Genomic DNA, 27792 nt, shown 5'->3' with positions numbered 1-27792 from the left:
TTTTTAATTTGCCTTTGTATTCATAGCTGAAGAAAAAAACTTCTTCAAGTTTATTTTTGAAAAATTTGCAGAAAATAGCCCCTGATCTCAAAAGGTTACATGGAATCAGTAGGATGTACACACAGACATGAGATGATCAGAGACCAGTGTAAGTTTCCAGAGGATAGAAATTTTATCCCTAAGTAAGAGATAGCCTCCAAGAAGAGGTAGGATTTAACTTTAAAACACTGTAGGATTTTAAAAAGTAGAGGGAGGGGAGGTTTCCCTTCTCCTTCCCCTAAAATTCAGTCCAAAAGCCATGAGGTGGGATTGAGTGAGGTAGGCAGCTGTGTAGAATGCAAGGGAAGCTAGAGCAGCCAGAACCAAGGCTTCAGAGCTCAAGCAGCCTGAGAGTGTATCCACACAGGGGGTCAGTCTGGCACAAGGTGTCAGAACCCAGTTGGATTGAGAAACACTTCCACATGGTAGGAGGGAGGTAATTGTGGTTCAGGGTGTCAGTGTCCAAGCTGAAGTCTGAAGGGCATCTGTATAGGAATATATTGGCAGTAGTGGTGACAGGATATTGGTGACATATAGGAGTAGTGATCCAAAAAATAAAAATATTCAGGATAATAGGAGCCAAGTATTTCTCCATCAGGGAACAGAGTTAGAAATACAGAAAGTGAGAAAACTAGAATGTACCCTGTGATGTTAGACTGGCATTGAAAAAATTGTTATGAACTCTTATTTTATAATATATAATATATATATAATTCGGCCAGTTTGCAAAATCTACCACATCTTACATTACCACTATCATATCTGCTAGCCTGTTTCCTTTCACAATTCAAGCATGCCTGAGTTTATTATTTATGTGACTTTAATTCTTTCCTGCCTTAAAAATAAAAACAAAAATACCTTCTATAGGCTTGCTACTCAAAATGTGGACCCTAGACCTGCAGCACTGTAATCCCTGGGAACCTGTTAGAAATGCAGACTCTCAAGCCCCACCTCAAATCTAATGAAACATAAATTGCATTTCACTAAAGAGTCCCAGATGATGTATACACATTAAATTTTTGGAAGCAAGGTTCTAGTTTCCACTGTGCGATGTAAAGAGCTGTTAATACAACAAACATTGTCCCATACCCTTACAATGAAGTCAAATTCAATTCAAATTCATGACTTATACAGAACCCATAAGAGAACTGAAGTTACAGGGCAAACAACTACCCCAAACTCAAGAGAGGCAAGCACCTGCAAAGATAGAGGGGACATTAGTACTTGCTTTCTTGGGATAGACACAACTGGACACCTTTAAAAAAGTACAACTAGAACAGCAGGGAAACAGGCTCAGGTAGAGTGAGAAGTTGTGAGACAGTATGAAGCCACTAGGGTACACATAAATTGGGAAAGTCCACATCTTCTTGCAGGTTCTTTGCCACAAATCCCACCAAACACAAAAAAAGATTAGAGAGAGAGCCCTATGAAAGCATCCATGTGGTGGAAACCTGAGGGGAGAATAGCAATTACATAGGAGGAACATGAAATTCTACCTGGATCCTTTTCCCAGTCTCTCCTATGAGTCAAAAGCCTTAATCTGTAAGAAGGGAAAAAAATACTGTCATCCTTAGGGCAGGTAGGGTGACCTACCCACTACTGCCTTAGTTTTAGCACTTAAAGTCCCACATCCCAGAAAACTCTTCCCTGTGATACAAAAAAGTTCCTTTTTAGGTGATAGGTGCAGAAGGTTGTGGGAAAAGTATAAAACCCACACAATGACCCCCAAAATAGGGATAAAATCAATACTGTTTTTAGTATTAAATGGATCTGGCATAGATTATTTCCATCCCTTAGTTGCTATCACCGATCTTTTTTTTTTTCCCTTGACCACTGATGTTGGCAACCATGATTTGCAGTTCAAAGTTATAGACCACCCATTGTTGTATCACTTCTAGTGATGCCACTTAAGTGTACAACTTAAGTACATTATAATTGTGAACATTAGCAATACGTCTTTGACTTTGGTTATGAACTAACTGTTGTGCTTTGTATTGACATAGTACTACTTCATTTTTAACATTGCCAATATTGTGACCATGTTTTCTATGAGTTTAGATATAAAAATAAGAAGAATGACAATACAAACACCAGCATGACTAGAACAGCACTAACAGAAGGTAAATAACCATGTTACTTTAATGACCAACGGAAGAACACATGTCACTAGATTTGAGAGGTAAATAACCAAAGCAGAGCATATTGCACAATGTGCAGGAAAAAAATTTGGGATTGGGCATATGGAAAAGAGGATGTGAAAATACATATGGAGAATGAATGTTACAAATCCAGGATTAGACAGGTAAGTACTAAATCATTAATTGCCCCTCAATAGAATTAACTCTATTCTCTATTTCTCTCTTCCCATCTGAAATTAGGCTATATATAAATATCTGGGCCCCACCGGGATATTGTATGATTACTCTGTAATTCTTCCTTGTGCATGCTAATAAATTTATATGCCATTTTCCCTATTAATCTACCTTTTGTCAGCAAATCTCCAGAGTGCAAAAGGGAAGATTTCCCTTGGTCTATACTAATAACATATACTTAAAATGAGTTCAGACTTGTTCTGACCTATGAGTAAAGAGATAATCTTAGATAAAATCAAGCTACTGCTCAGTATCTCCCTTCTATACCCAAAGTTTCCATTAGAAAGTTGAATTCTTCCTTATTGCTACTCCGTTCTTAGCCAACTACAATCTGGCTTCTCCCCACACAGTTATCCTAAAACTGTTTTACAAAAACATTGATCTCTTTTGTGTTATTAAATCCAATGGACCCCTTGTCCCCTGCCCCAGTATTCCTCTCTTACTTGACCTATCTAAAGCATCAGATAATTCCCTCTTCCTCGAAAAGCCCTCTTCTTGGCTTAGCTTCTGGGATACATTATTCTTATTATTTTTCCTGTCTCTCTGGACACTCCTCATCACTCTATTTCTGGTTCTTCCTTCTTCCTTTCAATAAACATTGGTATTTTTCAGCATTCTCTCCTGGGATCTTCTCTTTTTACTCTACTCACACTGCCTGGTCTTAGTTACTACCTGTATGGGTAGGATTCCCAAACTTGAATCTTACTTTGGAGCTCCATCCAGAGTCCATATATCCAATTAGCCATCAGATATTTTTATATAGTTATCTCAGAAGTACTCAATGCCCAGGAAGCTAAAAATGAACTAAAAGTTTAGAAAGCTTTTCTACGGATTATAAATTAGATTTAAAAATTTATTCAAAAATCTAAAGGAAAATTAAAGTAAAAATTAGAGATTTATGACAGTTACAAGTTCCAAATACTAGTCTTCTGACTTTTCCAAACTTTTCAAACAACATATTAACTTTTTTCATACAGATTTCCCTTATTTTCAAGGTAACAGTGCCACATTTGCTTTTGTATTGAATGTTGCATATTGTACAAACATACAGAAGATAGGCTAGATATACTATCAGCACATCTGACTTTTATATTGAGCATGAGGTGTTTCTTTCCCCACATGTGTGTAAAATCCCACATATGAGTATCCAGAGAGGTGCAGTAGTAAAAACAGATGTTTTAGAGTCAGACAAAACTAAGTTATTATTAATAACTCTACTCTGACACACCGGTTGAGGGATCTTGAGCAAGCTTCTTAATCTATAAAATAGAGACAATTCCTTCTCCCTTGAAGAGAATTAAGCAAACTAATTACATGAAAACTCAGCTCAGTATATCTGACACACAGCAAGTATTTAATAACTGATAAGTAATGGTAGTGAAGATGGTGATGTTAAATTAAATTTAGTCTAAAGTTTCCTCCTTACATGCTATAAGTTCAGCCTAAAAGTTTCCTCATACATAGTGAAATGTAACCTAACTAGATATGTAAATAGACTACAACCTACTCATTTTAACAAGTAACTGAGTCTATAATAATTATAGCAACCATACTTCAACCATTCAGCAGCAGCCAACCATTCAAATGGTGTTCAATTAGGCAAATACCAAGCTGTAACCAATGCAGTTGTTTCTGTACCTCATTTATGCTTTTTGTATGTCACTTTCCTTGCTCCTATAAATTCTGTCCAACCATGAAGAGTTGCTTGCTCTGAACCTATTCTGGTTTGGGGAACTGACTGATACACAAATCATTCTTTGCTCAATTACACTCTGTTAAATTTAATTTGTCTAAACTTTTCCTTTTAACGGATGGTATCAGAAGTGGGAGCCAAAGGAGAGCTTCCAGCTACCCCCAGGAGCATCAAGTGAGCAAGCAAGGTACCCACAAGGCTAACAGTGACCATTGCTCTCTCAAAGTAGCTGGGGGTTGTAAGTTCTCTCTCAGATTCCAAAACTCCAAGGATTTGTGTTTTGAGCTATCCAATTCTGTTTGAGAAAGTTTTTGATCCAAACCAGGTTCAGAAGTTGAGACAAACTGGACTGGGTCCAGGACAGGATTGGATCTGATACTTAACTGGCTTGAATCCACTTAGAGACCTTGGATGTCTGACTGGGTCAGACAGAAACTGGCAGTAAATGGCAATACTGCAGGGGGTGCTAACTTCAACTTTCAGAAATTCACAGGGATTTTTGTGTTCTACCCCTTTGTTTCTTTTTCTTGCGCACTTAGGTAAAGAAAAAAAATCATTGGCTAATTTGATCAAGGGAACCTGAATGCCAAAGCTAAGATTCAACATAAAAATGGAATCCTTCCTTTCTGATGAACTGAGTACCTTCTGGATATGCCTACCTATACATGTATAAATACTAGGCCCCAGGAGCAGCAAACACTTATAGAAATGACAAAACCTTACTAAAAAGTAATTTAAAATTATAGTAAAACATTCCAAATGAACAACACTACGCTTTAAGAAGTGCCTTTAAAAATGAGGACTCCCAAATTAGGCTCATCCAGGGATGCATACTGATGTGCAGAAGCTTCTAAAAAGATTTCAATATTTTTATAATCTCTCTTAAAAGACTCTTTATAAAATGCAAATAAAAAGCTTAAGTGACTCATTGATAAGAAAAATTAAATCTGCTAACCTTTTAGCTTAGTTATTATCCTGCCCTAAAGGCTAAAAGAAAGTTATCCTGGATAGATAAAGTATTTGTAAAAGGCAGGCCCTCAATTAAGTTAACCTTGCTTCTTTTTAAAAGTTATCCATGCTGAATTCAGGCATAGAGAATGCTTTCTTTAATTCTTTAATGGGTTCTACCTTAAACTCAGTAATTTTAGTTAAGATAAACAATAGCTAAATTTAAAAGACTGCCTATTGAACTGAATTAGTCTCCAAAATACTATCTTCTGGCATTCAGCTGGCTATTTTGAAATCTTTTCGTATAATAAGTTTACTTCTACAAAGTAAATCTCCCTTTGTAAGTGTGTCTGCCTCTGTACACTAGAATAGAGGGAGGATTGAATCACTAGAAACTCTTGCCATCGGTTAAAATTTACATAAAAAGTCTTAACTTTGTTTAAGGCACTTTTCCTTGCCATCTTGTGTTAACTGGACCTGTATCTACACCCTTCTTTCTTGGATTGGGCAAATGATGGTACAATATTTAGGCCTGAAGTCTCAGCTCTGTGCTTTTGAGATGTAAGTTTTCTACCTTGTTTGACCTAAGAGTCATCCCTTTAAAAATGCAAATTTAAGGTTAATAACAATTGTTTAGGGTAATGAAATGAGTAATTTAATATAAGATTAACAGACTGAATGGGGAAAAGAAAAACTATTTGAAAACCAACAAATGAGACTTCTTTATGAAACCAGTAAGCTGTAAGATCTGCTTCTGTGTATCTATACGTAGATATGTGTTATGTGTATGTGATAACATTTGGTAAATAAAGCTAGTTTTTAAATTGTTGGTAAAATAAAATAGGAATAGTTTCAGAATTATCAGTTAACCCATTATCTGCCATGTGAATTGTATTTAACTCATGCTAGTTTTGAGCCCAAGGCCTCAAGAAGCAAAACCCTGCAGTTGGTTCATGAAAATCTTACTTGTTGATGTTCTTACTGTTACAATTAATATTGACAATTTAATTCTAAAAACATGGATGGATTGTGTTGCATATTCATGCAACAGAAAACTATTCATGCACAGAAAACTATTTAAAAAATAACAAATTAGAAAGGATCATTTTGTTTTAACAAAACACCGTGGCCCCAGGGAAGTAATTTTTTTCTAGTGTGGCAGTCAATGTGTTAAATACAATTCATACATTTTTGTCTGAGTCTACTGGTCAGACAGGTTTATGCTGTTGCTGCTACATGTTTTAAGGTTATAAAACTGCTGCTTCTGTAACATTTCTGACTTTTGCTTGATGTCTGTGACCTAAAGCTATAAGGGCTGGCTGCCAGGCTTCCCTGAGGCCTTGTACACATCTTAGTATGAGATTATGTTTCATTTTGAGCCTCTAGATTCTGAGGTCTGGACAGGTGGCCATGGTAAAGCCTGGTGACATGTCCTCAGTGCCTAGATCACTACCTATAAGCAGAATGAAGCCTCATATGACCCTTTCTTCCCTGGGGAGCTTTGCCTCCTGGCCATGCTTAGAGCAGTTGATTCTTTCAGGCTTCCTCTTTACAGGTTTGTCCTCTGCCTTGAGCTCTCCATCTGGTGTGTAAATTCAGGACCCAGAAGGCCCCTGCCCTTCATGGCCATCTTGGGTACTACATGGTTATTCAGGACCCAGGACAACACGGGAAGACATCAGGAAGGGTACCTGTGTCATAGTTTCAAAACTGATTTAAGTAATTTTAAAACCTTAAAAGTCATGTTACGTTAAATCAAGTAATAGGTAATGACAAAATGTCTGCGTCATTTCTAAGTAAGTTAAAATATAGAAACAGTAATTATTAAACATAAGTTTAAGCTTATATACATACTTTGGCATCTTAATTGTATAAGGTATAGAAAAGCTAAATATATTTACATCTGTTAGTAAGCCAAAGAAATTGAGGAAATATATCTTTTTTAAAAAATATGAAATGGTTTTCATCTACAAATAATTGATATAAAACAGTTCAAAATTACTTCTTAGGTTTTCACTAGAAATAACGGTTACTAAGAGTTAAAATTATATTAATAGTTAATAAATGTAATGAAAACTATTAGATACAAACAATTCTTTACATAGAGTGTATAAAGAAAAACAAGGTATGTTTTTATTGAACAAAGTTGTAAAGGTATGAATGTGTTTGTTGTTAGTTAATATAGGTAATTAAAACTACTAGATACAAGAGAAACAATTCTGTACTTGGAGTATATAAAGAAAAGCAAGGTATGTTTTTAGTGAAGAAAACTGTAAAGGCATGAAAATGTATTTTTCTTTCCAGCTAACCAGTGGCATGTATTATCTCAAAAAAACGTTTTGACTACTTTAGAAGTTATTTGAAAGTTGTTTCAAATTGAAGAAATTAAAAAAAGATGTAGCTAAAACTAAATGAATAAAGAAAGTTGGGAAAAGAGGATAGAAAAAATTATAAGAGATTATAAAAGGCTTATAGAAATATTGTGTGGACAAAATGCTAAGATTGAATGGATTTCTTTATGAGGTTTTATTAAAATCAGTTTTAGTATTGATAATATACTAATACAAAACTACAATTTGATTTTCTCTTTTGAACTAGAATTTCATCAGTATCAATGAGAGATGATAAAACATTTTTGTTCATCTTTTGAGTAAACTACAAAAAAGAAAAAGAGGATAGAAGAGAGACAGATTCCATCTCATGCTGTCTTTATCAAGTCTTTTGATTGTCTGGAAAACAGAATCTCTTTTCTATCAAAGAATAAAGGTTATTTTCTTTTTAAACCCTTTTAATTACCACTTTGGCTAAATGAATATTATTTTAGTGACCTATAATCCTATTTTGATTGTTTTGTAAACCTTTGACATATTTTACAGGCTTCCCCAATCAAGTTTCAAATTCAAAATTAAATCTTTTGACCTCAAACTAACTTTGGGATGTTATAAAAGCATCTAAGAGATAATAAACAGGCTTATTTGAGATGCTAAATTACATGGGAAGTGTTGTCAAATAGGAAATGATGTTTAACCTTTGAATTATATTTTATGGATGTTATTAATATATTTCAAAATTGTATGAGAATCCTAAAATTCTGATATGTCTTGGAATGTTATTAGTCATAATTATATTTATTATGTTAAATTATTATAGGTCAAAGAAATATCCAAAGTTTGTCAACTGTGTTTTTAACCATGACCATTTTAAGGCATTTCCATGGTTAATTGCTTAATTCTGATGCATTTTCAACCAAGCAACCTGTTCATTAACCTCCTACTACTGAATATAATACACGATGTATTCATTCATGTACAACAAGAAGTGTCAGCAACTGCACAAATTCTTCCTTGTTTAGCAGTAGGTAATCTAGAGCAATTCTATTATTGAGCATAACTTTAGCGAGAAAATTTAAAGAATTCTATTGTGCAACCATAGCCTTTGCAGAACAATTGGCTATAGAGCCTATTAGGAGGGATATTATCACAAGAAAGATCTTTAATGTGAGAGCTGAAGAGTCAAAGATCAATAACAATGTGATAGATGCAACTGATTAGCAGGAAATACAAAAGAGAGTAGTGGTTCTTGAAATGTCTATCAAGATTAAACCATATTGATAATTATGGGGGAGGAGGGAAGAGTCTAGAAAAGGGAAAAAATGAAAAAAAAAGAAAATTTAAAACACTATGGATTGACTTGAATAGAGCAGTTGTGCTCTGGGGGGGGAGTAAAAAAAGATAAAAGAAATTTTTATTTAAAAAACAAAAACAAAAAAACACTGCAGAAGGGCAGTCATTAGAAATAATAACAGAGGCCGGGCGCTGTGGCTCACGCCTGTAATCCTAGCTCTTGGGAGGCCGAGGCGGGCGGATAGCTCAAGGTCAGGAGTTCAAAACCAGCCTGAGCGAGACCCCGTCTCTACTATAAATAGAAACAAATCAATTGGCCAACTGATATATATATATAAAATTAGCCGGGCATGGTGGCGCATGCCTGTAGTCCCAGCTACCCGGGAGGCTGAGGCAGAAGGATCACTCGAGCCCAGGAGTTTGAGGTTGCTGTGAGCTAGGCTGACGCCACGGCACTCACTCTAGCCTGGGCAACAAAGCGAGACTCTGTCTCAAAAAAAAAAAAGAAATAATAACAGAATGCCAAGAAGCAGACCTCCTTACACAACAGAAAAGAGTTTACCACAACCACAAGGAATAAAAGAAAATAGAGTAGAATAATCTGAGAGCACTGAGGAGGGGGAAGGGCAGACTAAGCCTGACACATTTCACTACCACTATACCAGAGTCTAAGAAGCATGCCAAATGAAATAGCACAGTGTTCTGGGGGCATTTGATGTAATGCTAGTATGTCTACAAATAGAAGTAGCCCCAAAGAAAATTGTCATATTAAAATATAGTATATAAGGACTCTGACATCTGGTAGAAACTAAATTGTGATTATTATACTTTTACTAAGGCAGAGAAAAATGCAATTATGTCCAAATATATTACCACCAAAAGCCATCAAAGTAAATGTTTCAAAGTCTGACCTGCAAAGTCTTTTGTCTACAAGAGCCTCTCATTTATCCTATTGTATGTAGTAATTTTTACCTATAACTACTTGTTTTTATGTGATGTTTTTATTATCTTAAAGCTGATATAAACCTGTGAGTCAAAGACAAGGCTAGAGAGTCCTATAAAGCTACAAATGAATTAGTTCATCTGACTTAAGCAAGATGCTAATAAAATCTGCATTCAGTGATTTAGTCCCTATTTGTTCCAAACACACCTAAAGGAAGCAGACAAGAATGTTGTTCTACATGTTTATCACTATTTTTTGAAAAACTAAAATAATCTCTACTAATAATGATTCAATATTAGATCATCCCAAACATTCCAACTAATCGTTAGTTCTACCTGATCCTCTGGATGACCCTATAAATTACTGACTTTCTATTATTTCAATTGTCCTATCCACAAATTTGTTGATAAAAATTTGCTTGTCACACTTTTATAAAAAAACAATAAGTGCCTACTGAGACAAAAAAGACCAATTTAATTACTGGTGAATTAAACTATAGATAGCAGTGCATGACTTATCTGGAAGCCATTATTTCCTAAATTTCTAATATTTAGCATTTAGTCAAGAACATAGAAGTGAAAAGATTACACAACCTAGGAAAACAATTACCACCAAGTTCATTTATTTAAGAGAGAGGTGAGGAGGCTGATAGCTGTAGTGAGTTACTTGACTAATAACATGCAGCAGAAATGATGTTCTGGGACTTCCAAGGCTAGGTCATAACAAGTCCATGGTGGGCTGAATAATGGCCCCTAAAGATATCCATATACTAATCCTCCAACAAAGCAAAAGAGACTTTGCAGGTGTGATTAAATTAAGAAGTCTGAGAGTGGGATTATCCTTGATTATCCAGCAGGCCCTAAATGTAATTATGAGGGCCCTTATGAGAGGAAGGCAAAAAGGTCAATGAGGGAGAAGATGATGCAACAACTGAAGCAGAGATTCAAGTGATATGGCCAGGAACCAAGGAATGCTCTAGGGGAGAATACATTCTCCCCTAGAGCCTCCGGAAGGAGAGAGCCTTGCTGACACTTTGATTTTAGCCCAAGACTTGTTTTGGATTCAACTTCCAGAACTCTAAGAGAATAAGTTTGTGTTGTTCTAAGCCACTAAATTTTTGGTAATGTGTTAAAGCAGCAATAAAAAACCAATACAAAGTCTTACAGCCTCTACCTAGTCCTCTTGGAACATTTTCTCTGGGAATCCTGACCTACCATCCAAGTGTTACAACCATCCTGAGATTGTCATACTGGTAAGGCCAGGTACCTGTGCTTGGTTCAACAGTTCCAATCAAGCCCAGCCTTCCAGCCATCTCCACCAAAGTGTCAGACATGTAAATAAACCCACCTTGGACCTTCTGACCAGCCCAACCAGCTTATGTTTATTGAATGATCTCTGTAAATAACACATGAAACAGCATCCAGCTGAGTCTTCCCTATATTCCTGATCCACAAAATCATTAAATAGAGTGCTTATTTTAAGTCACACATAACTTTGGACATCAAGTTATATGTAAGTGATGATTAAAGGTTATTAAATAGCATGTATCTGTTTTATAATGGAAAGAAAAACATTCTATTTGATTATCTGTCTTCTACTGGCAGTAATCCCTAATAATAAGGCCACTCCAACATATACCCAGTATACTACTCTAAGAATTCAGAAATTAAATCTGTTGGAATATACTGTTATAATTAGGTTATTTCCATATTGGTAAAGTAACTAATTATAGCCAACTTTCATTTAACCTTTCTAGGCCAAGATACAGAAAGTCTTGGCTTATTAGAGATTCTCACTCCTTTTGCCTCAATTCATACTTCATACCTTCATCCTTATTCTTCCCCTCTTATTGGGCCTAGATGGAGCTGTACCACCCTTATTTTTCTTTTACTATTTCAATCAAGGCATTAAAATTTCAATCAAGGCACTAAAATATCTTTATTCATATACCTTAATTTGGAGCATGAAATGTTTTTCTTGCTCTTTTTTGAATTCTTTTTGAGTAAAGCCAACATTATTCCTAATCCATTCTGGAGGCCAATAGCTTAAAATAATTCCTACTTTCTCACATAATCCTGAGCAAAGGGTTGAGAAAAATGGGCATAATCTTGTTAAAGGTCCAAGATTCCTAGTGGACAGTGACTCCATAACAAATCTTAATTTATTTTTAAGTATTCTAGATATCCAACTTAATATCAACTCTTTGTTTTCATTTTGTCAAAGGCTCCTTATGCTATATGGCAAGTACTCAAAGCTGTTCATCCTACTTTAAATAAAACAATTATGAAAAGTGAACAGGCTATAAGATTAAGGTTTATAATTATATTGTTAACATTTACAGATGTAGATACATGGTAAAAACAAATTTTAAAAGTATACAATTACCACTTGTTATACAGAGAAACAAAATTTGCAAGCTAATTAAAATCTAACATTGATAGAAAAACTGTTCTGTTCACCTCAGTATATCTCTTATTCGCTATATGTAAAAACAATCTCATTTTTTAAACATCTTAAGTACATATTTAACAAAAATATTCCTTAAGAAGTTCCTTTTCTTCATCTCTCTCATTGTACCTCCCCAATACACCTTAAATAACTATGGAAGTCAGCCTCCAAGATGGCCCCCAAAGATTCCCACTTCCTGGTATTCACATTCTGTGTAGTTCCCTCCCACAGTATCAGGGCAAAAGAGATGGACTATCATTTCTCAGACTGGGTTATAAAAGACTGTGGCTTCCAGCTTAGGCGCCCACACACACTCTCTCACTCTTTCTCACTCTTACTCTCTCTCATCACTTATGCTAGAGAAAACTCACTGACATGTCTCGAGAACACTCAGGAAGACCTTTGGAGAGGACCACATGTTAAGAACTTGACACTTCCAGCCAACAGCCCATATAAGTGAGCCTTCTTGGAAACTGACCCTCCAACCCAGGTCAAGACTTCAGATGCAGCAGCCCCAGCTGAAAGCTTGATTTAAACTTCATAAGAGACCCTGACTCAAAAATACTCAATTAGGCTCCTCCAGGACTTCTGAGCCTCAGAAACTGTAAGCTAATACAAGCTTGTTTTAAGCCACTATGCTTTGGAATAATTTGTGATATCACAATGGATAACTAATATCCATGTTTCAAACCCACTGTCCATCTTTCAAAACCAAATTGCTATTTTTAAAAAGTTTTAAAAAATAATTTAAAAAATAGAAATATTAATTACAAAAATTGGGGAAAAATTGTTTTAAAAATCTTGGCTAATATTAAAAAGCAATTGTAATGTCAGCTTGCCAGTACTACTTGTAAAAACATGAACCAACAATGAATATACCATCAGCAGAATATAGCCTGTTTATGGGAAAAGAGAGATCAGGTTGAGCAGGTAACTTTAGGGTGCAACATCAACTTCTTTAAAATTGGTGAGGAAATCAGTGTGTAATTTAAAAATCACAATATCCTATTTAACTATGATAAGACATTCCACAAAGTCTGCTTTATCTGTTACTGATTCTAAAGTTTTTATCTCATCACAGACTATATCACATGCCTACTGATAAACATGTAAGAAAGATAAGGGCAAATGTACCAAATTTCAACAGTAGATTCCACTGCCACATCAAAGCCTAGAAGATTTTTTTTTTCTGAGACAGAGTCTCACTTTGTTGCTCAGGCTAGAGTGAGTGCCATGGCGTCAGCCTAGCTCATGGCAACCTCAAACTCCTGGGCTCAAGCAATCCTCCTGCCTCAGCTTCCCAAGTAGCTGGGACTACAGGCATGTGCCACCATGCCCGGCTAATTTTTTCTATATATATATTAGTTGGCCAATTAATTTCTTTCTATTTATAGTAGAGACGGGGTCTCACTCTTGCTCAGGCTAGTTTTGAACTCCTGACCTCGAGCAATCCGGCTGCTTCGGCCTCCCAGAGTGCTAGGATTACAGGCGTGAGCCACCTCGCCAGCCTAGATGATTTTTCTTACATGATGTTTCCACACCAAAGCCAAAACTTTCATTAGATCACACAAGCACCCTTCCCAAGGACACATAACATTTCCTATAATAACAAACATCCCTTTTAACAGATAATTATTTTCATGAGAAAGTGTACTTAGTACACACACATTTAGTACATAGTTGTGTATTTGAAAATATTATTCAAAAAGCAACAATAAAAGAAAAATATGGGAGTTTTTCATTTGTCTGGAAAAAGAAAATGTTGATTTCAGCAGTGGAATGAGCATATGCATTCCCAACACAGTAAAATCCTTTTTACCTTAAATGATTAATGAATAAGGTAATTTCCTAAGTTTCAATTCTAGTTGATATTGAACACAATAAATGAACACCAACACTGCACAAAGAGTTGAAGCAGCAGCAGCTGGAAGCATCATTTGATTCCAAGGGCAATAATTTAGTCATCAACAAAAGCAAAAATAGCTGATTTACACTTTGACATTCTTTAGCTTATAAACAGGAGAGACAAGCATTTGTCTATATCATTGTTCCCCATATCCTTGCCTGTTTCTCCAGAACAGGCATCCTCAAACTACAGCCCCAGGGCCACATACCCCCCCCCAGGACATTTGTCAGGCCCTTTGGGTGTTTGGGTGTTTTTGCCATTGCTGCCAGTCCTGCTTAACAGCCACTGGTCATGGGACCACAGTGCACACTCTCCAACGGTCTGAGGGACAGTGAACTAGCCCCTGTTTAAAAAGTTTGAGGACCACTGCTCCAGAACAAAGAAGACAAATTTAAATTACTAACTTCTCTTTCCTGAGTTACATAATTAAGTTTAATTGATGCTAATGATCTCCATTGATTAAAGCTTTTGCATCCTTTCCAGAATATTTAAAACCACGTTAAAGTAAAAAATATTATCTTCATTGGAAAATGTGGCCTTCCTACTGTAATACTGCTGGTATGTGCAAAAACAATAACGTATGAGATAAAATTTATTCAGTCATATTCAGGACATGCTTTTCAAGAACTGCCATAAGACTATAATCATAGGGCATTCCAATCCTGTAACATGTTGACAATGCAAAATTTTCAAGAAATTACTTAGAAAAGGCAAAAATGTGTGTTCAAATAGTCTTGCCAATGGAAAAAGATTTGAAAATTAATGTTCTAGTATATGACTGTCTATATTGTTTTCCAAGAAGCACATTTTTAGACTTGAATATTTTAAACCACCTACTGAGTGCACACATAAATTACAAATATGCTAGTATTCAATTATGATTTCATATTACATCATGATTACATATTTAATAACTAAATTGATTAAGATGCTACATTTTCCTGTAAAAGCCTTCTGGGTAGATAATGTCTGGAATCAATCACCCAAAACTATAAATTGATCCACAATTCCCTGAACTGAGAGAAAAATTGGTTAAAAGGCACAACTAAAACAAGTTTCTGAAGTAATACAAGTAAGTCATGCTTATATGAGGCAGATAATTCTTTCCTCCATTCCTTCACATAGGCCAAAGATAATATTTTCAAATACCTCTGGTAAATCAAATGCCATTTTCCAAATCAATGTGCTCTAAATTTAGGAATCTATGGGATGTTATGTATCCAGGAACTTGGGGGGAGGGCAATAAACTTTTTTAAAACTTTCAAACGCAACAGAATGTAATACAAAGTGAAGCAATGTATTTTGTTTATATAACAGTATTTAAATGGCAGAAATATTTTAAAACAATTCATCTTAGTCGTTTGCTCCTTTCATTCTTTTGATTTTCTGAACTTTTAGTCTTTTCACCTAGACTCAAATTCTGACCTACCACATTCGGCACTTGTTTTAAAAATATCCTATTCTAACATGTTAGCTTAAAAATAGCTTTGCTTTCATCGTTCCAAACTACTTTTGAGCAGAAGTCTGCTCTTGATTGTAGAGCCACAGACTCAAAAAAAAAAAAAAAAAAAAACACCTTCTTATTTATTCCATTCTTTAAACCTCTGGAGAAACAAAAACTGGAGTTTGACTTAAAGCTATTTTCATTTCCCAGGAAAATGTTTCCTTCAGTTGCTTAAATTAATACAACCAGATGTGTGTGCAAACAAGCAGCTGAAAGCATCCCTGACTTACACGAAGCTACACCCCTTCTTTTTGGCCATCCAACACCTTCGTTTGATAGCCACTGAAGAAAAGTTTCTTCCTGCCGGTCGGGTTGGTAGCACTTTCTCCGAGCAGGCACAGCATGCCACCTGAATGCGTGCACGTTCGCAAGAAAGCAGCAAAGGCTCGGGGACAGGAAGGCTGGGGACACGCGGCACACGGCAAATGAAAAGAAAAACCCTAAGTGTTGGCTGGCTTTTTAAGCTGAAGCTTCAAATTCTGAGGCTGGGGAGGAACAAGCCAGGCGCTGGCCGCGGCTGCCTGGCACGATCCGCGCCCGTCCTACCTGCCTCGGGGACACTCAGGAGGCAGAAAGCCCCCCCGCCAGCAGCCGTCCCAGGCGCCGGGCCCGGCTGGCGAGCGAGGCGGACGGGTGGGGCTGCAGAGGGGGTCCAAGGCCCAGGGCCGGGAAGGGCTCCCGGTGCGCCGGCGGGGAAAGGAGGGCGCCGGGGCCCCCGGACTCGCCCCCACCCGCCCCCCGTACCTTGGGCGATGGCAATGGACTCGAAGCGGTGCAGCTCCTTGAGCAGGCAGCTCCTTTCGGTGGAGTGCAGGCTGTAGATGAAGTCGCGCGCGCCCTGCGGCGTGTTGAGCGCCTCCATGGGCTCCTTCTTGGGGTGGGTGCCCAGCCCCCGGGGGCCGGCGGGGCCCGCGAGCGCCAGCAGCCCCCGCCCGCAGCAGCACCAGGGCGGCGGGTGGGGCGCGGCGGCAGCGGCGGCCGGGCCCGGCCTCAGGCTGCGCGCGGTCCGGCTGCTCAGCAGCGGCAGCAGCCGGGACATGGCGAGCTGAGGAGCGGGGACCCCCGCGGCAGTCTGCGCGGGCGGCTTCTGGCGAGGCTGAGGGCAGAAGCAGCTGGGCTCAGCCCGACCCCGCCCCGAGGTCCTCCTGACCGGCAGCCGAGGCGCCGAGCACCATGCACTCCGCGGGCCCGCGCGGCTGTCGCCTCCTCTTCCGTCCCCCTTCCCTTCCAAAAGGCCCGCGACGGTTCCGGCCCCTCCGACGAGAAAAACTTTCTGAGCCGGCCGGGCTCCGAGAGCTCCCGGAGAGGGCGGGCGGGGTGGTGCGGGCGGTGCGGGCGGGCGCCTCCCGGCTGAGGAGGAGCGGCGCGGGCGGGCGGGATCGGCGAGTGTATGAGCCTGTCAGTCCGATCTTCCAGAGGGATGAGTCAGCCAAGCGCCGCCCTCCTCCGGCGCCGCCCTCCTCTCCCGCCAGCTTTCTCACCCTCTCGCCTCCCCACGTCCCCACTCTGTGGGGTTCCCGAGCCCTCAAAGCAGCCGCGTCCTCAGGCCGCCGCCGCTGCCGCCGCTACCCCTAGCGGCCAGAGGAGGGGTAGGAAGGCGGGGAGGAGAGAAAGGGGCGAGGCTTGAGAGAGCCTGCGCCGGCGCAGTGGGTAGGGGAGGAGCCCGCGCTCGCCGCGTCCCCGCCCCCACTGGAGCGTGAAGGTGGAAGGAGAGGGGCTTCCTGGGCTGTTCTCCCGGCTGTTCATCCACCGGTTGGGGTGGGGAGAAAGAGCTTTGGACCCCCGCCCCCCGCCCCGCTCGGCTGCCAGTGCAGCTGCCACCGGGCCCACCGCATCTGGAGCTCGCTCTGTGAGGTGCCCAGCGTGCGGCCCCGCTAGTCGGGACTGGCCGGGCGGAGAGCAGCTCTGCCGCCCGAGCCCAGCCCCTCGCCGGGTCAGCGCCCGCGCCCAGACGTCCGGCTCTGAGGCACCCGCTCGGGCGCTCCCGGGAGCAGGCGAAGCCAGTCCTGCCTCTCCCCAAGAAAGAGGGTTTGAGACTGAGACCTTGACGCGGAGAACAGTCCTCCCCTCCCGTTCTGATGCCAGCAGCTTGCATGAAGATGGTTAACGCTAGAGCAGGAGGCAGGAATGTCACAGACCTCTCTGGGCGGTTGCTTGTGATTTTGTACTTCTGTGTTTTGTTTTGTTTCTTTTTTTCGTCAAAGCCCAAGCGGGGGGGAAAAAAAAATCTGCCATTCTCCGCGACTGCCACGTGTCCAGGTCCTAAGCATCTTTCAAGGCCCAGGTCAAAGGGTCTCCTAGTTCATTAAACTTCCCCTTATCTCTTTCTAAGGGAGTTCTCTGCTTTATCTGAACCTGTCTAATGACACTTAGGCACCCTGTCTTAGAGAATAAATCTACTTAGAGAATAAATCTGCTCAAGTGTAATCAAGATCTAAATCCTTATATCCACTGCTGCATCCAGCCCAGAACTTTGTATGTAGTAAATGTGCTGCTATATGTAGGCATAATATGCAACTGTGAGTAAAGGGAGGAATGCAATCACTAAAACTTCCTATTTCTCTAACTCTGTTTCTCAAAATGTGTCCGTGAGCTTTTAGACATGTGAAGTTGTGGACCTCAGCCCAGACCTCCTAGATCAGAAGAGTGGGCAACAAATGCTTTAGATAGAAGGGGGTGGAAACACAAAGTTGAGAGGGGGCGAGTATTGCACACCTGCAAGGCCCTGCACCCCCAGTGAAGCCGGAAGCAACATCCGGCTTCTAGAAACTGTTGCTTGCTTGCTTGTTCGGGCCAACTTTGCATTGTTCGAGCCCCTGTATAGTGGGGCTACCAGCCACCCAACCATGTTAAAGGTCAATCCATGATCCACTCGTGATCAGCCACTGCATAGCGTATGCACCATAGGGATAAAAGTCACGCTGCAACCCCGGTGGGGGTCTTTGCCTACCAGAGTGGCCACTGCGTTGGTGCTCAAGGCTTGGACCCTGGCTAGCCAGAAAATAAACTCCTCTTGTGTGTTTGCATCCTCGGTGTCTCTGTCTCTCTGTGGGTAGGGTGGTGAGAGGTAGTCGACTCCCAACAAAGTGACCTTTAAATATTAATAAGGTATGGATCATAGTACATTTAGATTGGTAGTATGTCATCCCTAAATTGGACACCTACTGGTGATACCCACTGTAAATCATGTAATGTCTGCCTAAGTAGATAAACCCCAAGCTACTCAGCCAACTAATGGCAGCTGCACCAGACACACTTGCCCCTCATCTCTCCAACAGAACAGATGTATGTTGGGTCCAGGCCCCTACAATCTGCTGAACCATATTGCTTACCCTCCACTCTGTTCCTCAAACCAAACTGTCTGCAGAGAAGACTGGCACTGTAGAAAGGGCTAGGACATATAAACATTGCATAAAACAGGATTTAGGTACTACAATCCTTCAGCCTATCCTAAACTTGTTACCCTATCGCTTTCTTGCTTCTCACTCTGTTTTTTATTTGCTGGTAAACTGTTTGGGTGACTATTGCTGCTCTTTGTGTGAACACATTATGCTAAAATTCAGTGGTTTAAATAGCCAGTTTATTTTGCTCTTGATTTTGTGGCTCAGAAATCCGGGAAGGACTTACTAGGGCAGTTCTTTCATGGAGTCTTTTAGGTAGTGGCAATCAGATGTGAATGCAGCTGCTGTCATTTGAAGGTTCAGCTGGGCTGGACATCCAAGATAGCTCACTCACGTGGTTGAAAGTTGATGCTGGCAGTTAGCTGCCTGGAAACTCAGATGGGGCTGTGAACCAAAGCACCTTCACACAGACACTCCAGCATGATGAACTTCTCACCTGGCAACTGGCTTCCCCCAAGGTTTGACCTCTCAAACCTCTAGGATTATGACTTTGTCTGAAAAGAACTCATCTCATGGCCTTTTCTAACCTATCTTGGAAGTCATGCAGCATCATTTCCACCATACTTTATTGGCTGTAATAAGCAAGCCACTAAGGCCAACCCAGATTCAAGGAAGGGGTATAGACCCCACCTCTCAATGGGAGTAATGCCAAATAATTTCAGAATGTGTTTTAAAAGTACCACAAAAACAGTGTGATTCCAGCTTCTTAATTTGGTCTATAAACACATCTGTTTTGTGACCTCTGGAACAACCTGTCTGGTGGTATACTTGGAGGCTACCATTGCATCAAGATAATATCCTAGATGATATGTGCCCTCTTGGAATCTAGATGGCACATAAAGAAGTCTGAGATATCCTGCTAGAAAGACCAAATGGAGGAGGAGGCCCCAGCCAACAGCCCAGCTAACTGCCTGCTAACTCATCTGCATGAGGCCATCTCAGACCATCCAGCCCCAATCGAGCCCCAGATGACAGCATTGCAAAGCGATTGAAAGCACTAGCTGTAGACCCATACTGCCTGCATTTGAGTTTTATGCTACCATGTATTAGCTGCAGAACCTTGAACTAAACAAATCAACCTTTCAATGGTGGTTCATCTGTTTCATGGGAATGAATACATGTTGCTCAGTTTGCTTATCTGTTAAATGGAGATGAGGGCCTCTGCTTTATAGGGTTATAATGAAACCAAAGGAATTAACACATGTAAACATTTCAAACAGCACCTAAAACATAAGCGCTCAGTAAATAATTTGCTATTATTATTTAAATTCCCATGGACCTCTCAAACCTCTAGGATTATGACTTTGTACCTAATTTGAAAAATACCCACGTACCTATCATTGCATACATGGATGTATATTAACTGAATCCCCTATCTGCTTCCTTCTCTGAACACCTGAGTACCCTAAATATGAATAAATGGAGGAGATATAGAGGAAGAGGATTTGGGGTCTGTTTATGGGGCTGTGGAGAAGTAGAGGATAAGGCAGGTCTAGATGGAGTAGCAAAGGGGAGGGTCTAAGGAAATATGAGAGTGCTGAAGAGGTAGTGCTGGCAGGCTGGAGAGGGTTAAGAAATGGAAGACAGGGATAGAGGGCCCAGAGGCAAACTTAGCCTGGGCTCATCCCAGTCTGCTCTTCACTTTCAAGATGACAAACATCATACCTCAGTTATGTTAATCACAGTCTCCTCCTCATGAAAAATTGCTGCTGAATCATCAGTCCATGGTTAGCTGCATCATATAACTACTCTCCAGATTTCTTGGCATTTCTGCTGCTGGCAGGGCACAAAGTTGTTTGTGCCTACCATTTATGATATGTTACCGCACCCAGCTATTGCCTTCCACTTGAAAATTCTTGAAATTGTTGCTTTACTTAGTGGAACCTTTAATCATTTCTTCTGCCTACATTTTTGCAGTTTCCTTATTGTGCTTCTCATCCATCAAGTTCTTCCCTTAGTATTCTGACCCATGAAAGGCCCCTATTCTATCAGGATTATAGCAAATAAAGTGCTACTTCACAAGAAAATCACAAAATCTTATTAGAAAAGTTAAAGAATACTTAAACAAATGGAGGGAACTACCAATTCAAGTTTGGAAAACTCAATAGCATAAGATGTCAGTTCAGCCAGGCATGGTGGCTCACACCTGTAATCCCAGCACTTTGGGAGGTGGGAGGATCACTTGAGACCAAGAGTTTGAAACCAGCATGGACAACATAGTGAGACCTCTGCCTCTACAAATTTTAAAAATTATCCAGGTATGGTGATGCACACCTGTAGTCCCAGCTACTTGGGAGGCTGAGGCAGGAGGATCCCTCAGTAGTTCCAGGCTACAGTGAGCTATGATCACACCACTGCACTCCAGAGAGAGCAAGACCATGTCTCTTAAAAAAAAAAAAAATGTCAGTTCTCCCCAAATATATTAGTCAGGGTTCTCCAGAGAAACACAACCACTAGGATATATAGAAATATACAGAAGGAGATTTATCATGAGGAATTGGCTCACATGATTACAGACACTTAGAAGTCCGGTTGTTACTGTAGGCAGGAAAGTGAGACATGAACAGAGCAGGTACAGGACAGGACATGTAAACAAATGGGATACTGACCACGAAAACACATTGCAAGATAAGGGTAACTGTATCACAAAATGTTAGTGTAAGAACACTAACATTGAAACATGAGTGAGACATGAGTAAAGTGAGACATGAGTAAAAAAGTTACAAAAGCAAACAATGTAAACAAACAGTATCCTGAGTAACTGTATATATATATACTGTAACAATAACAAGATAAGAGTAACCACAACTATCACAAGAAACATAACAGAAACAACACAGGAAATGTTACACATTATAGTTTCCCCTTCCACAGTGGGCTTTGTACACAACACATGTGGGCCTAACTATATAAGCTGGAAAACTCCCTGGCCTGACAGCAGGAAGGAGACCTCTCCCATTGGTCAAGAAAAATTAAAAAAGAGAGAACGTCATTAAGAAGGAGAAGCCAAACAAGAAAAAAAAAAAAAAATGGATGGCACAGAGAGCCCAGTGTCACCATCCACTGGGACTTGTGCCAACTCCTACCCCCACTTCTGGAGTGTACCTTCACTTGCTAATCTTTCTTGGCAGTCTGCCTCCATGACTGGAAGTATACTTGCTTAATGAACTTTGCTGCTTACTACTTCAAAATGGTCCCTTGCTTTCATTCTTTGATTGAGAGAAGACAAAAACCAAGGAGTTCAACAACTGGTAACACCACAATCTGCTATCTGCAGGCTGAAGGCTCAGGAAAGCTGATGGCCTGTGTGTAATTCAGTCCAAGTCTAAAGGCCTGAAAACCAGGAGCACAATGTCCAAGAGTAGCAGACAATAGCTGTCCCAGCTGAAACAGAAAGAAAATTCATCCTTCCTTTCCTTTTTGTTCTAGTGTGGACTTCCACAGATTGGATGATGCCCACCTGCATTGGTGAGGGTGATCCTTTTTATTCAATCTGCCAATTCAGATGCTAATTACTTCCAGAAATACCCTTACAGACACATCTAGAAGTAATGTGTTACCAGCTATCTGGGGATAACTTAGCCCAGTCAAGATGACACATAAAATTAACCATTACAGCAAACTAATCTATAAATTCAGTACATTCCCAATCAAAATCCAAGGTGGGTTTGTGTGTTTATATGTGTATGTTCAGAAATTGTCAAACTGATACTAAAATGCATATTGAAATGCAAATGCTTATAGCATACCAGAAAGAGCATGGGTCTCTTGAGCTCAAATCTTAACTCCAATACCTATTAACTATGGCAATTTGGACATGTTGTTCATCATGCTAAGCCTTGGGTTTTTTGGTTTTTGTTTTGATTGATTTTTCTTAAAATTTACACCACAGAATAAGGTAAAATGAGACGATGTATGTAAAAAACATGACAGAATACCTAACATGAAGTAGATGCTCAACAAATGATAGGTAGTATTAATTGGCATCAAGATTTAAAAATTAGTGTCAGCAAAATTAGTATTAGTGTTAAATAGTATACCTAGAAGTATCAGAGACTTATGTAACTTTAAAGCTAAGAGAGAGTGCCGGGCGCAGTGGCTCACGCCTGTAATCCTAGCACTCTGGGAGGCTGAGGCGGGTGGATCGTTTGAGCTCAGGAGTTCGAAACCAGCGAGACCCCGTCTCTACTATAAATAGAAACAAATTAATTGGCCAACTAATATATATAGAAAAAATTAGCTGGGCATGGTGGCACATGCCTGTAGTCCCAGCTACTTGGGAGGCTGAGGCAGAAGGATTACTTGAGCCCAGGAGTTTGAGGTTGCTGTGAGCCAGGCTGACGCCATGGCACTCTCTCTAGCCTGGGCAACAAAGTGAGACTCTGTCTCAAAAAAAAAAGAGAGAGAGAGAGAATCCAACTTGGGTCTCTCTTTTCTCATCTTTCCTTTACTCTCCAACACCCTGCAGTCTAGCCATCCATATTTCCAAAGCAAAAAGTCTGGATATTTAAATATGGGAGCCATCAGCATCCAGTTATCATTTAAAACTATAAACCGGTCAAGGATAGGGATGATGAGAGGTTGTAAGAGACAGAGGAAGCAGCAAGGTAGGAGAAGAAACAGGGAATGGTGTTGGTGTTGGAAGGATGTTGAATGTTCCTGTTTGTGTTGGAAGGAAAGTAAGGGGTTGATTCAGATTTTCTAAACACCTTTTGAAAGAGACATATCAAATTATCTCCTAAAACATATCTGACTTCAACATATTGACCCCACTCTGTACTAACCATCAAGCTATGTATTGGGAACATAAAAATAAAAAGATTCTATGTTTAAGGCCAAATTTTCTATTTAAGGCCTAATATTTTTTTGGTGCCGTGAATTACTGCTGTTCAACAGTATAAAGTTAGAGGTGACTTTGAGCAATGGATAGAGACCTGACATATTTTATTAAATACTTCTGGATGTCTGTGCTCAACCATAGTTGAGCTGCATACAGTTCTCTCATCTCCTACGAGGCTGAGATTCACAGTATATGTTGAAATGGGAAGTTCCATGAAATTGCAGAGACTTAGAATAGTGAGCCAATAAAGAACCCTACCCTGGAGGGTTGCTCTAACCACCGGTAGGTTTTTCATGACAGAGAAATAAACTTTTTTTGTGTCATCAGTGTGATTTGGTGATTTCTTTTTACTGTAGCAAAACCTCACGTATCATGACTGATATAGCTCTTTCTTGGCTCTGTTTCTTGCTATTATAAAACTGGATGCTTTCTTTCACTCCTGCTATTTCCTTTATCTTAAAGGAGGATCTGTTTTGGCTCTAGGACATTTGTTTGGCCTGATTAGTGTACAAGGAGACAGGGTCCTCTTTTCCTCTGTCTGGTTTTATGTGCATCTAGAGCCATAGACATAGATTTGGGAGTTAACACCACTTAAGAAAGTGGTTAAATCCAAGCAAGTGGATGACATTGTCTATGGAAAGTGTGTTAATGAAGACAGAGACCTGGGAAACAACAGCATTTAGGAGATAAGCAAGGAGGAAGAAAGAACCAAGGAAAGAAAGTGAGATGACATGTCAAGAGAAAAAAAAATACTGTAGCTACAGAAGCTAAAGGATGATAAAGTTTCTAGAATGAGTGGTCTACAATTTCAAAAGCAGCAGCATCAAGTAAATTTTAAGGAAAGGAAATGCCCGTTAGAAATGGGTTGAACACATGTAATTATGGCCACTTTGTAATAAAATCACACTAAAAGGGATATAAATGGGCTTTAAAAAGACATAGCATCCCAAGCACAGAGCTAATGTGAGAATAGATGACAGCAACACATTAGTGTAAAATGGAAAGCAGATATAGGAGTGATAATTAACTTGGTGGACCAGAGAATGTAAAAACTAAGCTGGAATAGGATCAATTATTAACAGAAGAGAATTAATTCAGCATAGCCTCAAAAGAGTGCAGGAATTGGATGCACTAGGTACCTCTGAAAGTGGAGATATAATTGAACTAACAACAAAAGAACTAGTTAAAAATACTTAAATAGTTATAAGCTCAGATCCTCTCCTTCACCATGCAGCTGGGAGATTGCCCTTTCCTCACCCTGGCAGAAATCTAGAAGTTTGCTAGTAGACAGACACCTGGCTTGGGGCACCATGAACATCTGAGGGCAAAAGGAGGTACATCAAAAAAAGGAAATGAGCGAAGGCCACACACTGACTCATGGACCCCCTTGTCACTGTTCTCCTCTGCCTGAAAGACACTGGTAGACATGCCATTAAAGGATTCCTTCCTGAGCACACAATAAGAGTTCACCCAGACCACCTAACAATGGAGCCAGCCAATTAACCAGCCCTGCCAACCAGAGTTTAGGTTATCTTATTCTTGAATACAAAATATGAGCCTAGAGCCTAAAATTACTAGACAATTGAAGAAAGCCTCCAAGATAGAAAGACAGAACCCAAATATCCAGTACTGTTTTGAAAAAAGAAACCCTAAGGACACAGGGAGCAAAATAAAACCTTTTGAAAATACATAACAGTTTAGTATGAAGAATTGTAGAAGTAAAAAAATAAAATGGGTAACATAAATGTCTTTGCAAAATAAGAAAAAAAAATTGAATCAATGATAAAACAGGTGTACATAAAAGTAGGAACATCTAGAAAACAAAAAAGATTTCTTGAAAATTACAAATATGACAGTCAAAATGAAAACTGTAGCAAAAGGATTAAAAGATAAAATTGAGGAAATTTCCTTTAAAAGTAGATGATAGCTAATATAAGAAATAGAAAATAAGTGACAAAATAGGAGAATCAGGTCAGGAGTACAAAATAATTGCAGAAGATAAAACAGTTTTGAAAATGTAAGGGAGAAAATTGTCAGAGAAATGTTTGAAGGAAAGTTTCCAGAAGTGAAGGTCATTTGTTCCCAGATTGAAAAGGTCTGTTGAGGCCTCAGAAAACTGGATGAAAAAAGGACTCACTCTAAAGCATGTCACGATGACATTTCAGATCACTAGGGACAAAGAAAAAATTCTGTGTTTCCAGGAACAAGGTCAGTGGTGGGGGGCAAATGAGTGTCAAGGGAAGTTCAAGTAGAAAGGATCCCCTTTCAAAATGGTTTCATACACCTCAACAGCAATGCTGGAGCCAGAGGACAATGGAGCAAAACTTCAAAATTCTGAGGAAAATTACTTCCAATCTAGAATTCTAACTCCAGCCATCTAGTGTGAGGGCAGATTACAATGTTTTCAGATGTCAAAGTCTCAAAATGTTTATATCCTATGTTTCAATTCATGAAGAAACTGGAAGATGTGCTCCATCAGACTGAAGGAATAAACCAAGAAATCCAGGAAATGGGTTCCAACACAGGAGTGAGGCAAAGGAAAATTACAGGGCAACAGGTGTAGAGAGAGCAACCAGTCTACGTGGGAGCAAGGCAATTGAAGGTCTGGGGAGATGTACTTCTAACAAAGAGATGGACGTAATAGATTCATCTGATGTGTTTGAAAAGATAGAATAGAAAGTTACATTCTGGGGGAAAGTATGGGGATGGATTAGTGATGGGTAGTTAGAAAACTAAGCAAACAAAAAAACTGAGGCAATTTTGAACTCCAGGATATGAAAATTCCATTAGGAAACAGAACACATTAAAATGTCACAAGCAAGTAGTATTTATAGGACCACAATATCACAGAATATTGATTTAACCAAAAATGATGATATATCTAAACTAGGCAGATAGGGGAAGGAAAGTGTCTTAGTCTTCTCAGGTTTCTATAATAAAATACCTAGACTTGGTGGCCTAAGCAACTGAAATTTATTTCTCAGAGTTCTGGAGGCTGAGATGCTGCCCAAGGTGAAGGTGCTTGTCAAGGTAGGTTTCACTCTGAGGTCTCTTCTTTCAGTTTATAGGTGGCCTCCATCTCTCTGTGTGCTCACATGAACTCGTTTTTATGTGCGTGAATGGGAATTGGGGGGAGCAAGTTATCTCTGCTATCTCTTCTTATAAGGACCCTAATGCCATCAGACCAGCACCCCACCTTCATGACCTCATTTAACACTAATTACCTCCCCAAAGCCCCATCTCCAAATGTCATGACATTGGGAGTTAGGGCATCAACATATGAATTTGGCAGTCCATAACAAGAATTCAGTCCATAACAAGAAGTGTGTGTGTGTGTGTGTGTGTGTGTGTGTGTGTCCGCACGCGCTGTAGGACAAAGAAGTTAAGAGTAACAATACTAAATGCTTATCTTCCATAAGAAGTGGACCAGTCACGGTCAAAACAGGACACAGATGGTGGTACACTCTGAATAGGATAATTTGAAAAGAGTTTATTTCTAGAAGGACCAAATGACAAAGGTGTGGGTGTATGGGGAGCCACAAGAGATAGTTAGTAACCCAGAACTTAGTATTGTGCTGCTACCAACCCTAAGCTCAAAGGGGTAAGTAGAGTGCATGGTGACCATAGTTTATTAATAGAATAAGAATCAAGTAGACTATGGCTCCTTGAGAGAAGCAGTGGCCTTCAATTGAACACACAGTCAGCTAGAGTAGACTATCAAATAGCACAAAATAAATGCTCGGATCTCTCTCTCTCTCTCTCTTTCTCTCTCTCTCTCTCTCTTCCCTGCCCTATCCCCAGTCTCCTCTCCAGAAGGGCTCCACCATCCATGTGGTCCAGTCAAGTGAGTCTCCTTCAAAGAGAGCAAGGAGAAGTGTAACAAATAGAACCAGAAGACAAATGGAAGCTATCCAATACCCAGCACAATAAGAAAATTAAAAAATGAAGAAATAGACAAAATTCTGTTATTTATCAGAAGGAAGTTGTAAAAAGAGTTGAAAATAGTTGGCTTCGTGAAGTGAAAATTGGAAACAAAGAAGCATGGTGTTGGCAACTACTATTTTTTTCAGTACTG

General features: G+C 39.8%; 1 protein-coding gene across 2 annotated transcripts in view; it reads right to left on the bottom strand.

Moving 5' to 3' along the window:
• Window positions 1-17041, bottom strand: part of TMEM65 (transmembrane protein 65) — a 62393-nt gene extending 45352 nt beyond the window's left edge. The window contains exon 1 of one of the 2 annotated variants that reach the window (XM_076005045.1): window positions 16221-17041. In XM_076005045.1, coding sequence (XP_075861160.1) covers window positions 16221-16515 — 295 coding nt within the window. In that variant the 5' untranslated portion in view covers window positions 16516-17041. The remainder of the gene's footprint in view (window positions 1-16220) is intronic. The other variant, XM_012788161.2, reaches the window with a different exon arrangement.
• Between the last annotated feature and the right edge of the window lie 10751 nt (window positions 17042-27792).

Source organism: Microcebus murinus, chromosome 7, assembly GCF_040939455.1.
Source record: "Microcebus murinus isolate Inina chromosome 7, M.murinus_Inina_mat1.0, whole genome shotgun sequence".
NCBI classification, from domain to species: domain Eukaryota; kingdom Metazoa; phylum Chordata; class Mammalia; order Primates; family Cheirogaleidae; genus Microcebus; species Microcebus murinus.
This window is presented reverse-complemented; position numbering and strand designations above follow the sequence as displayed.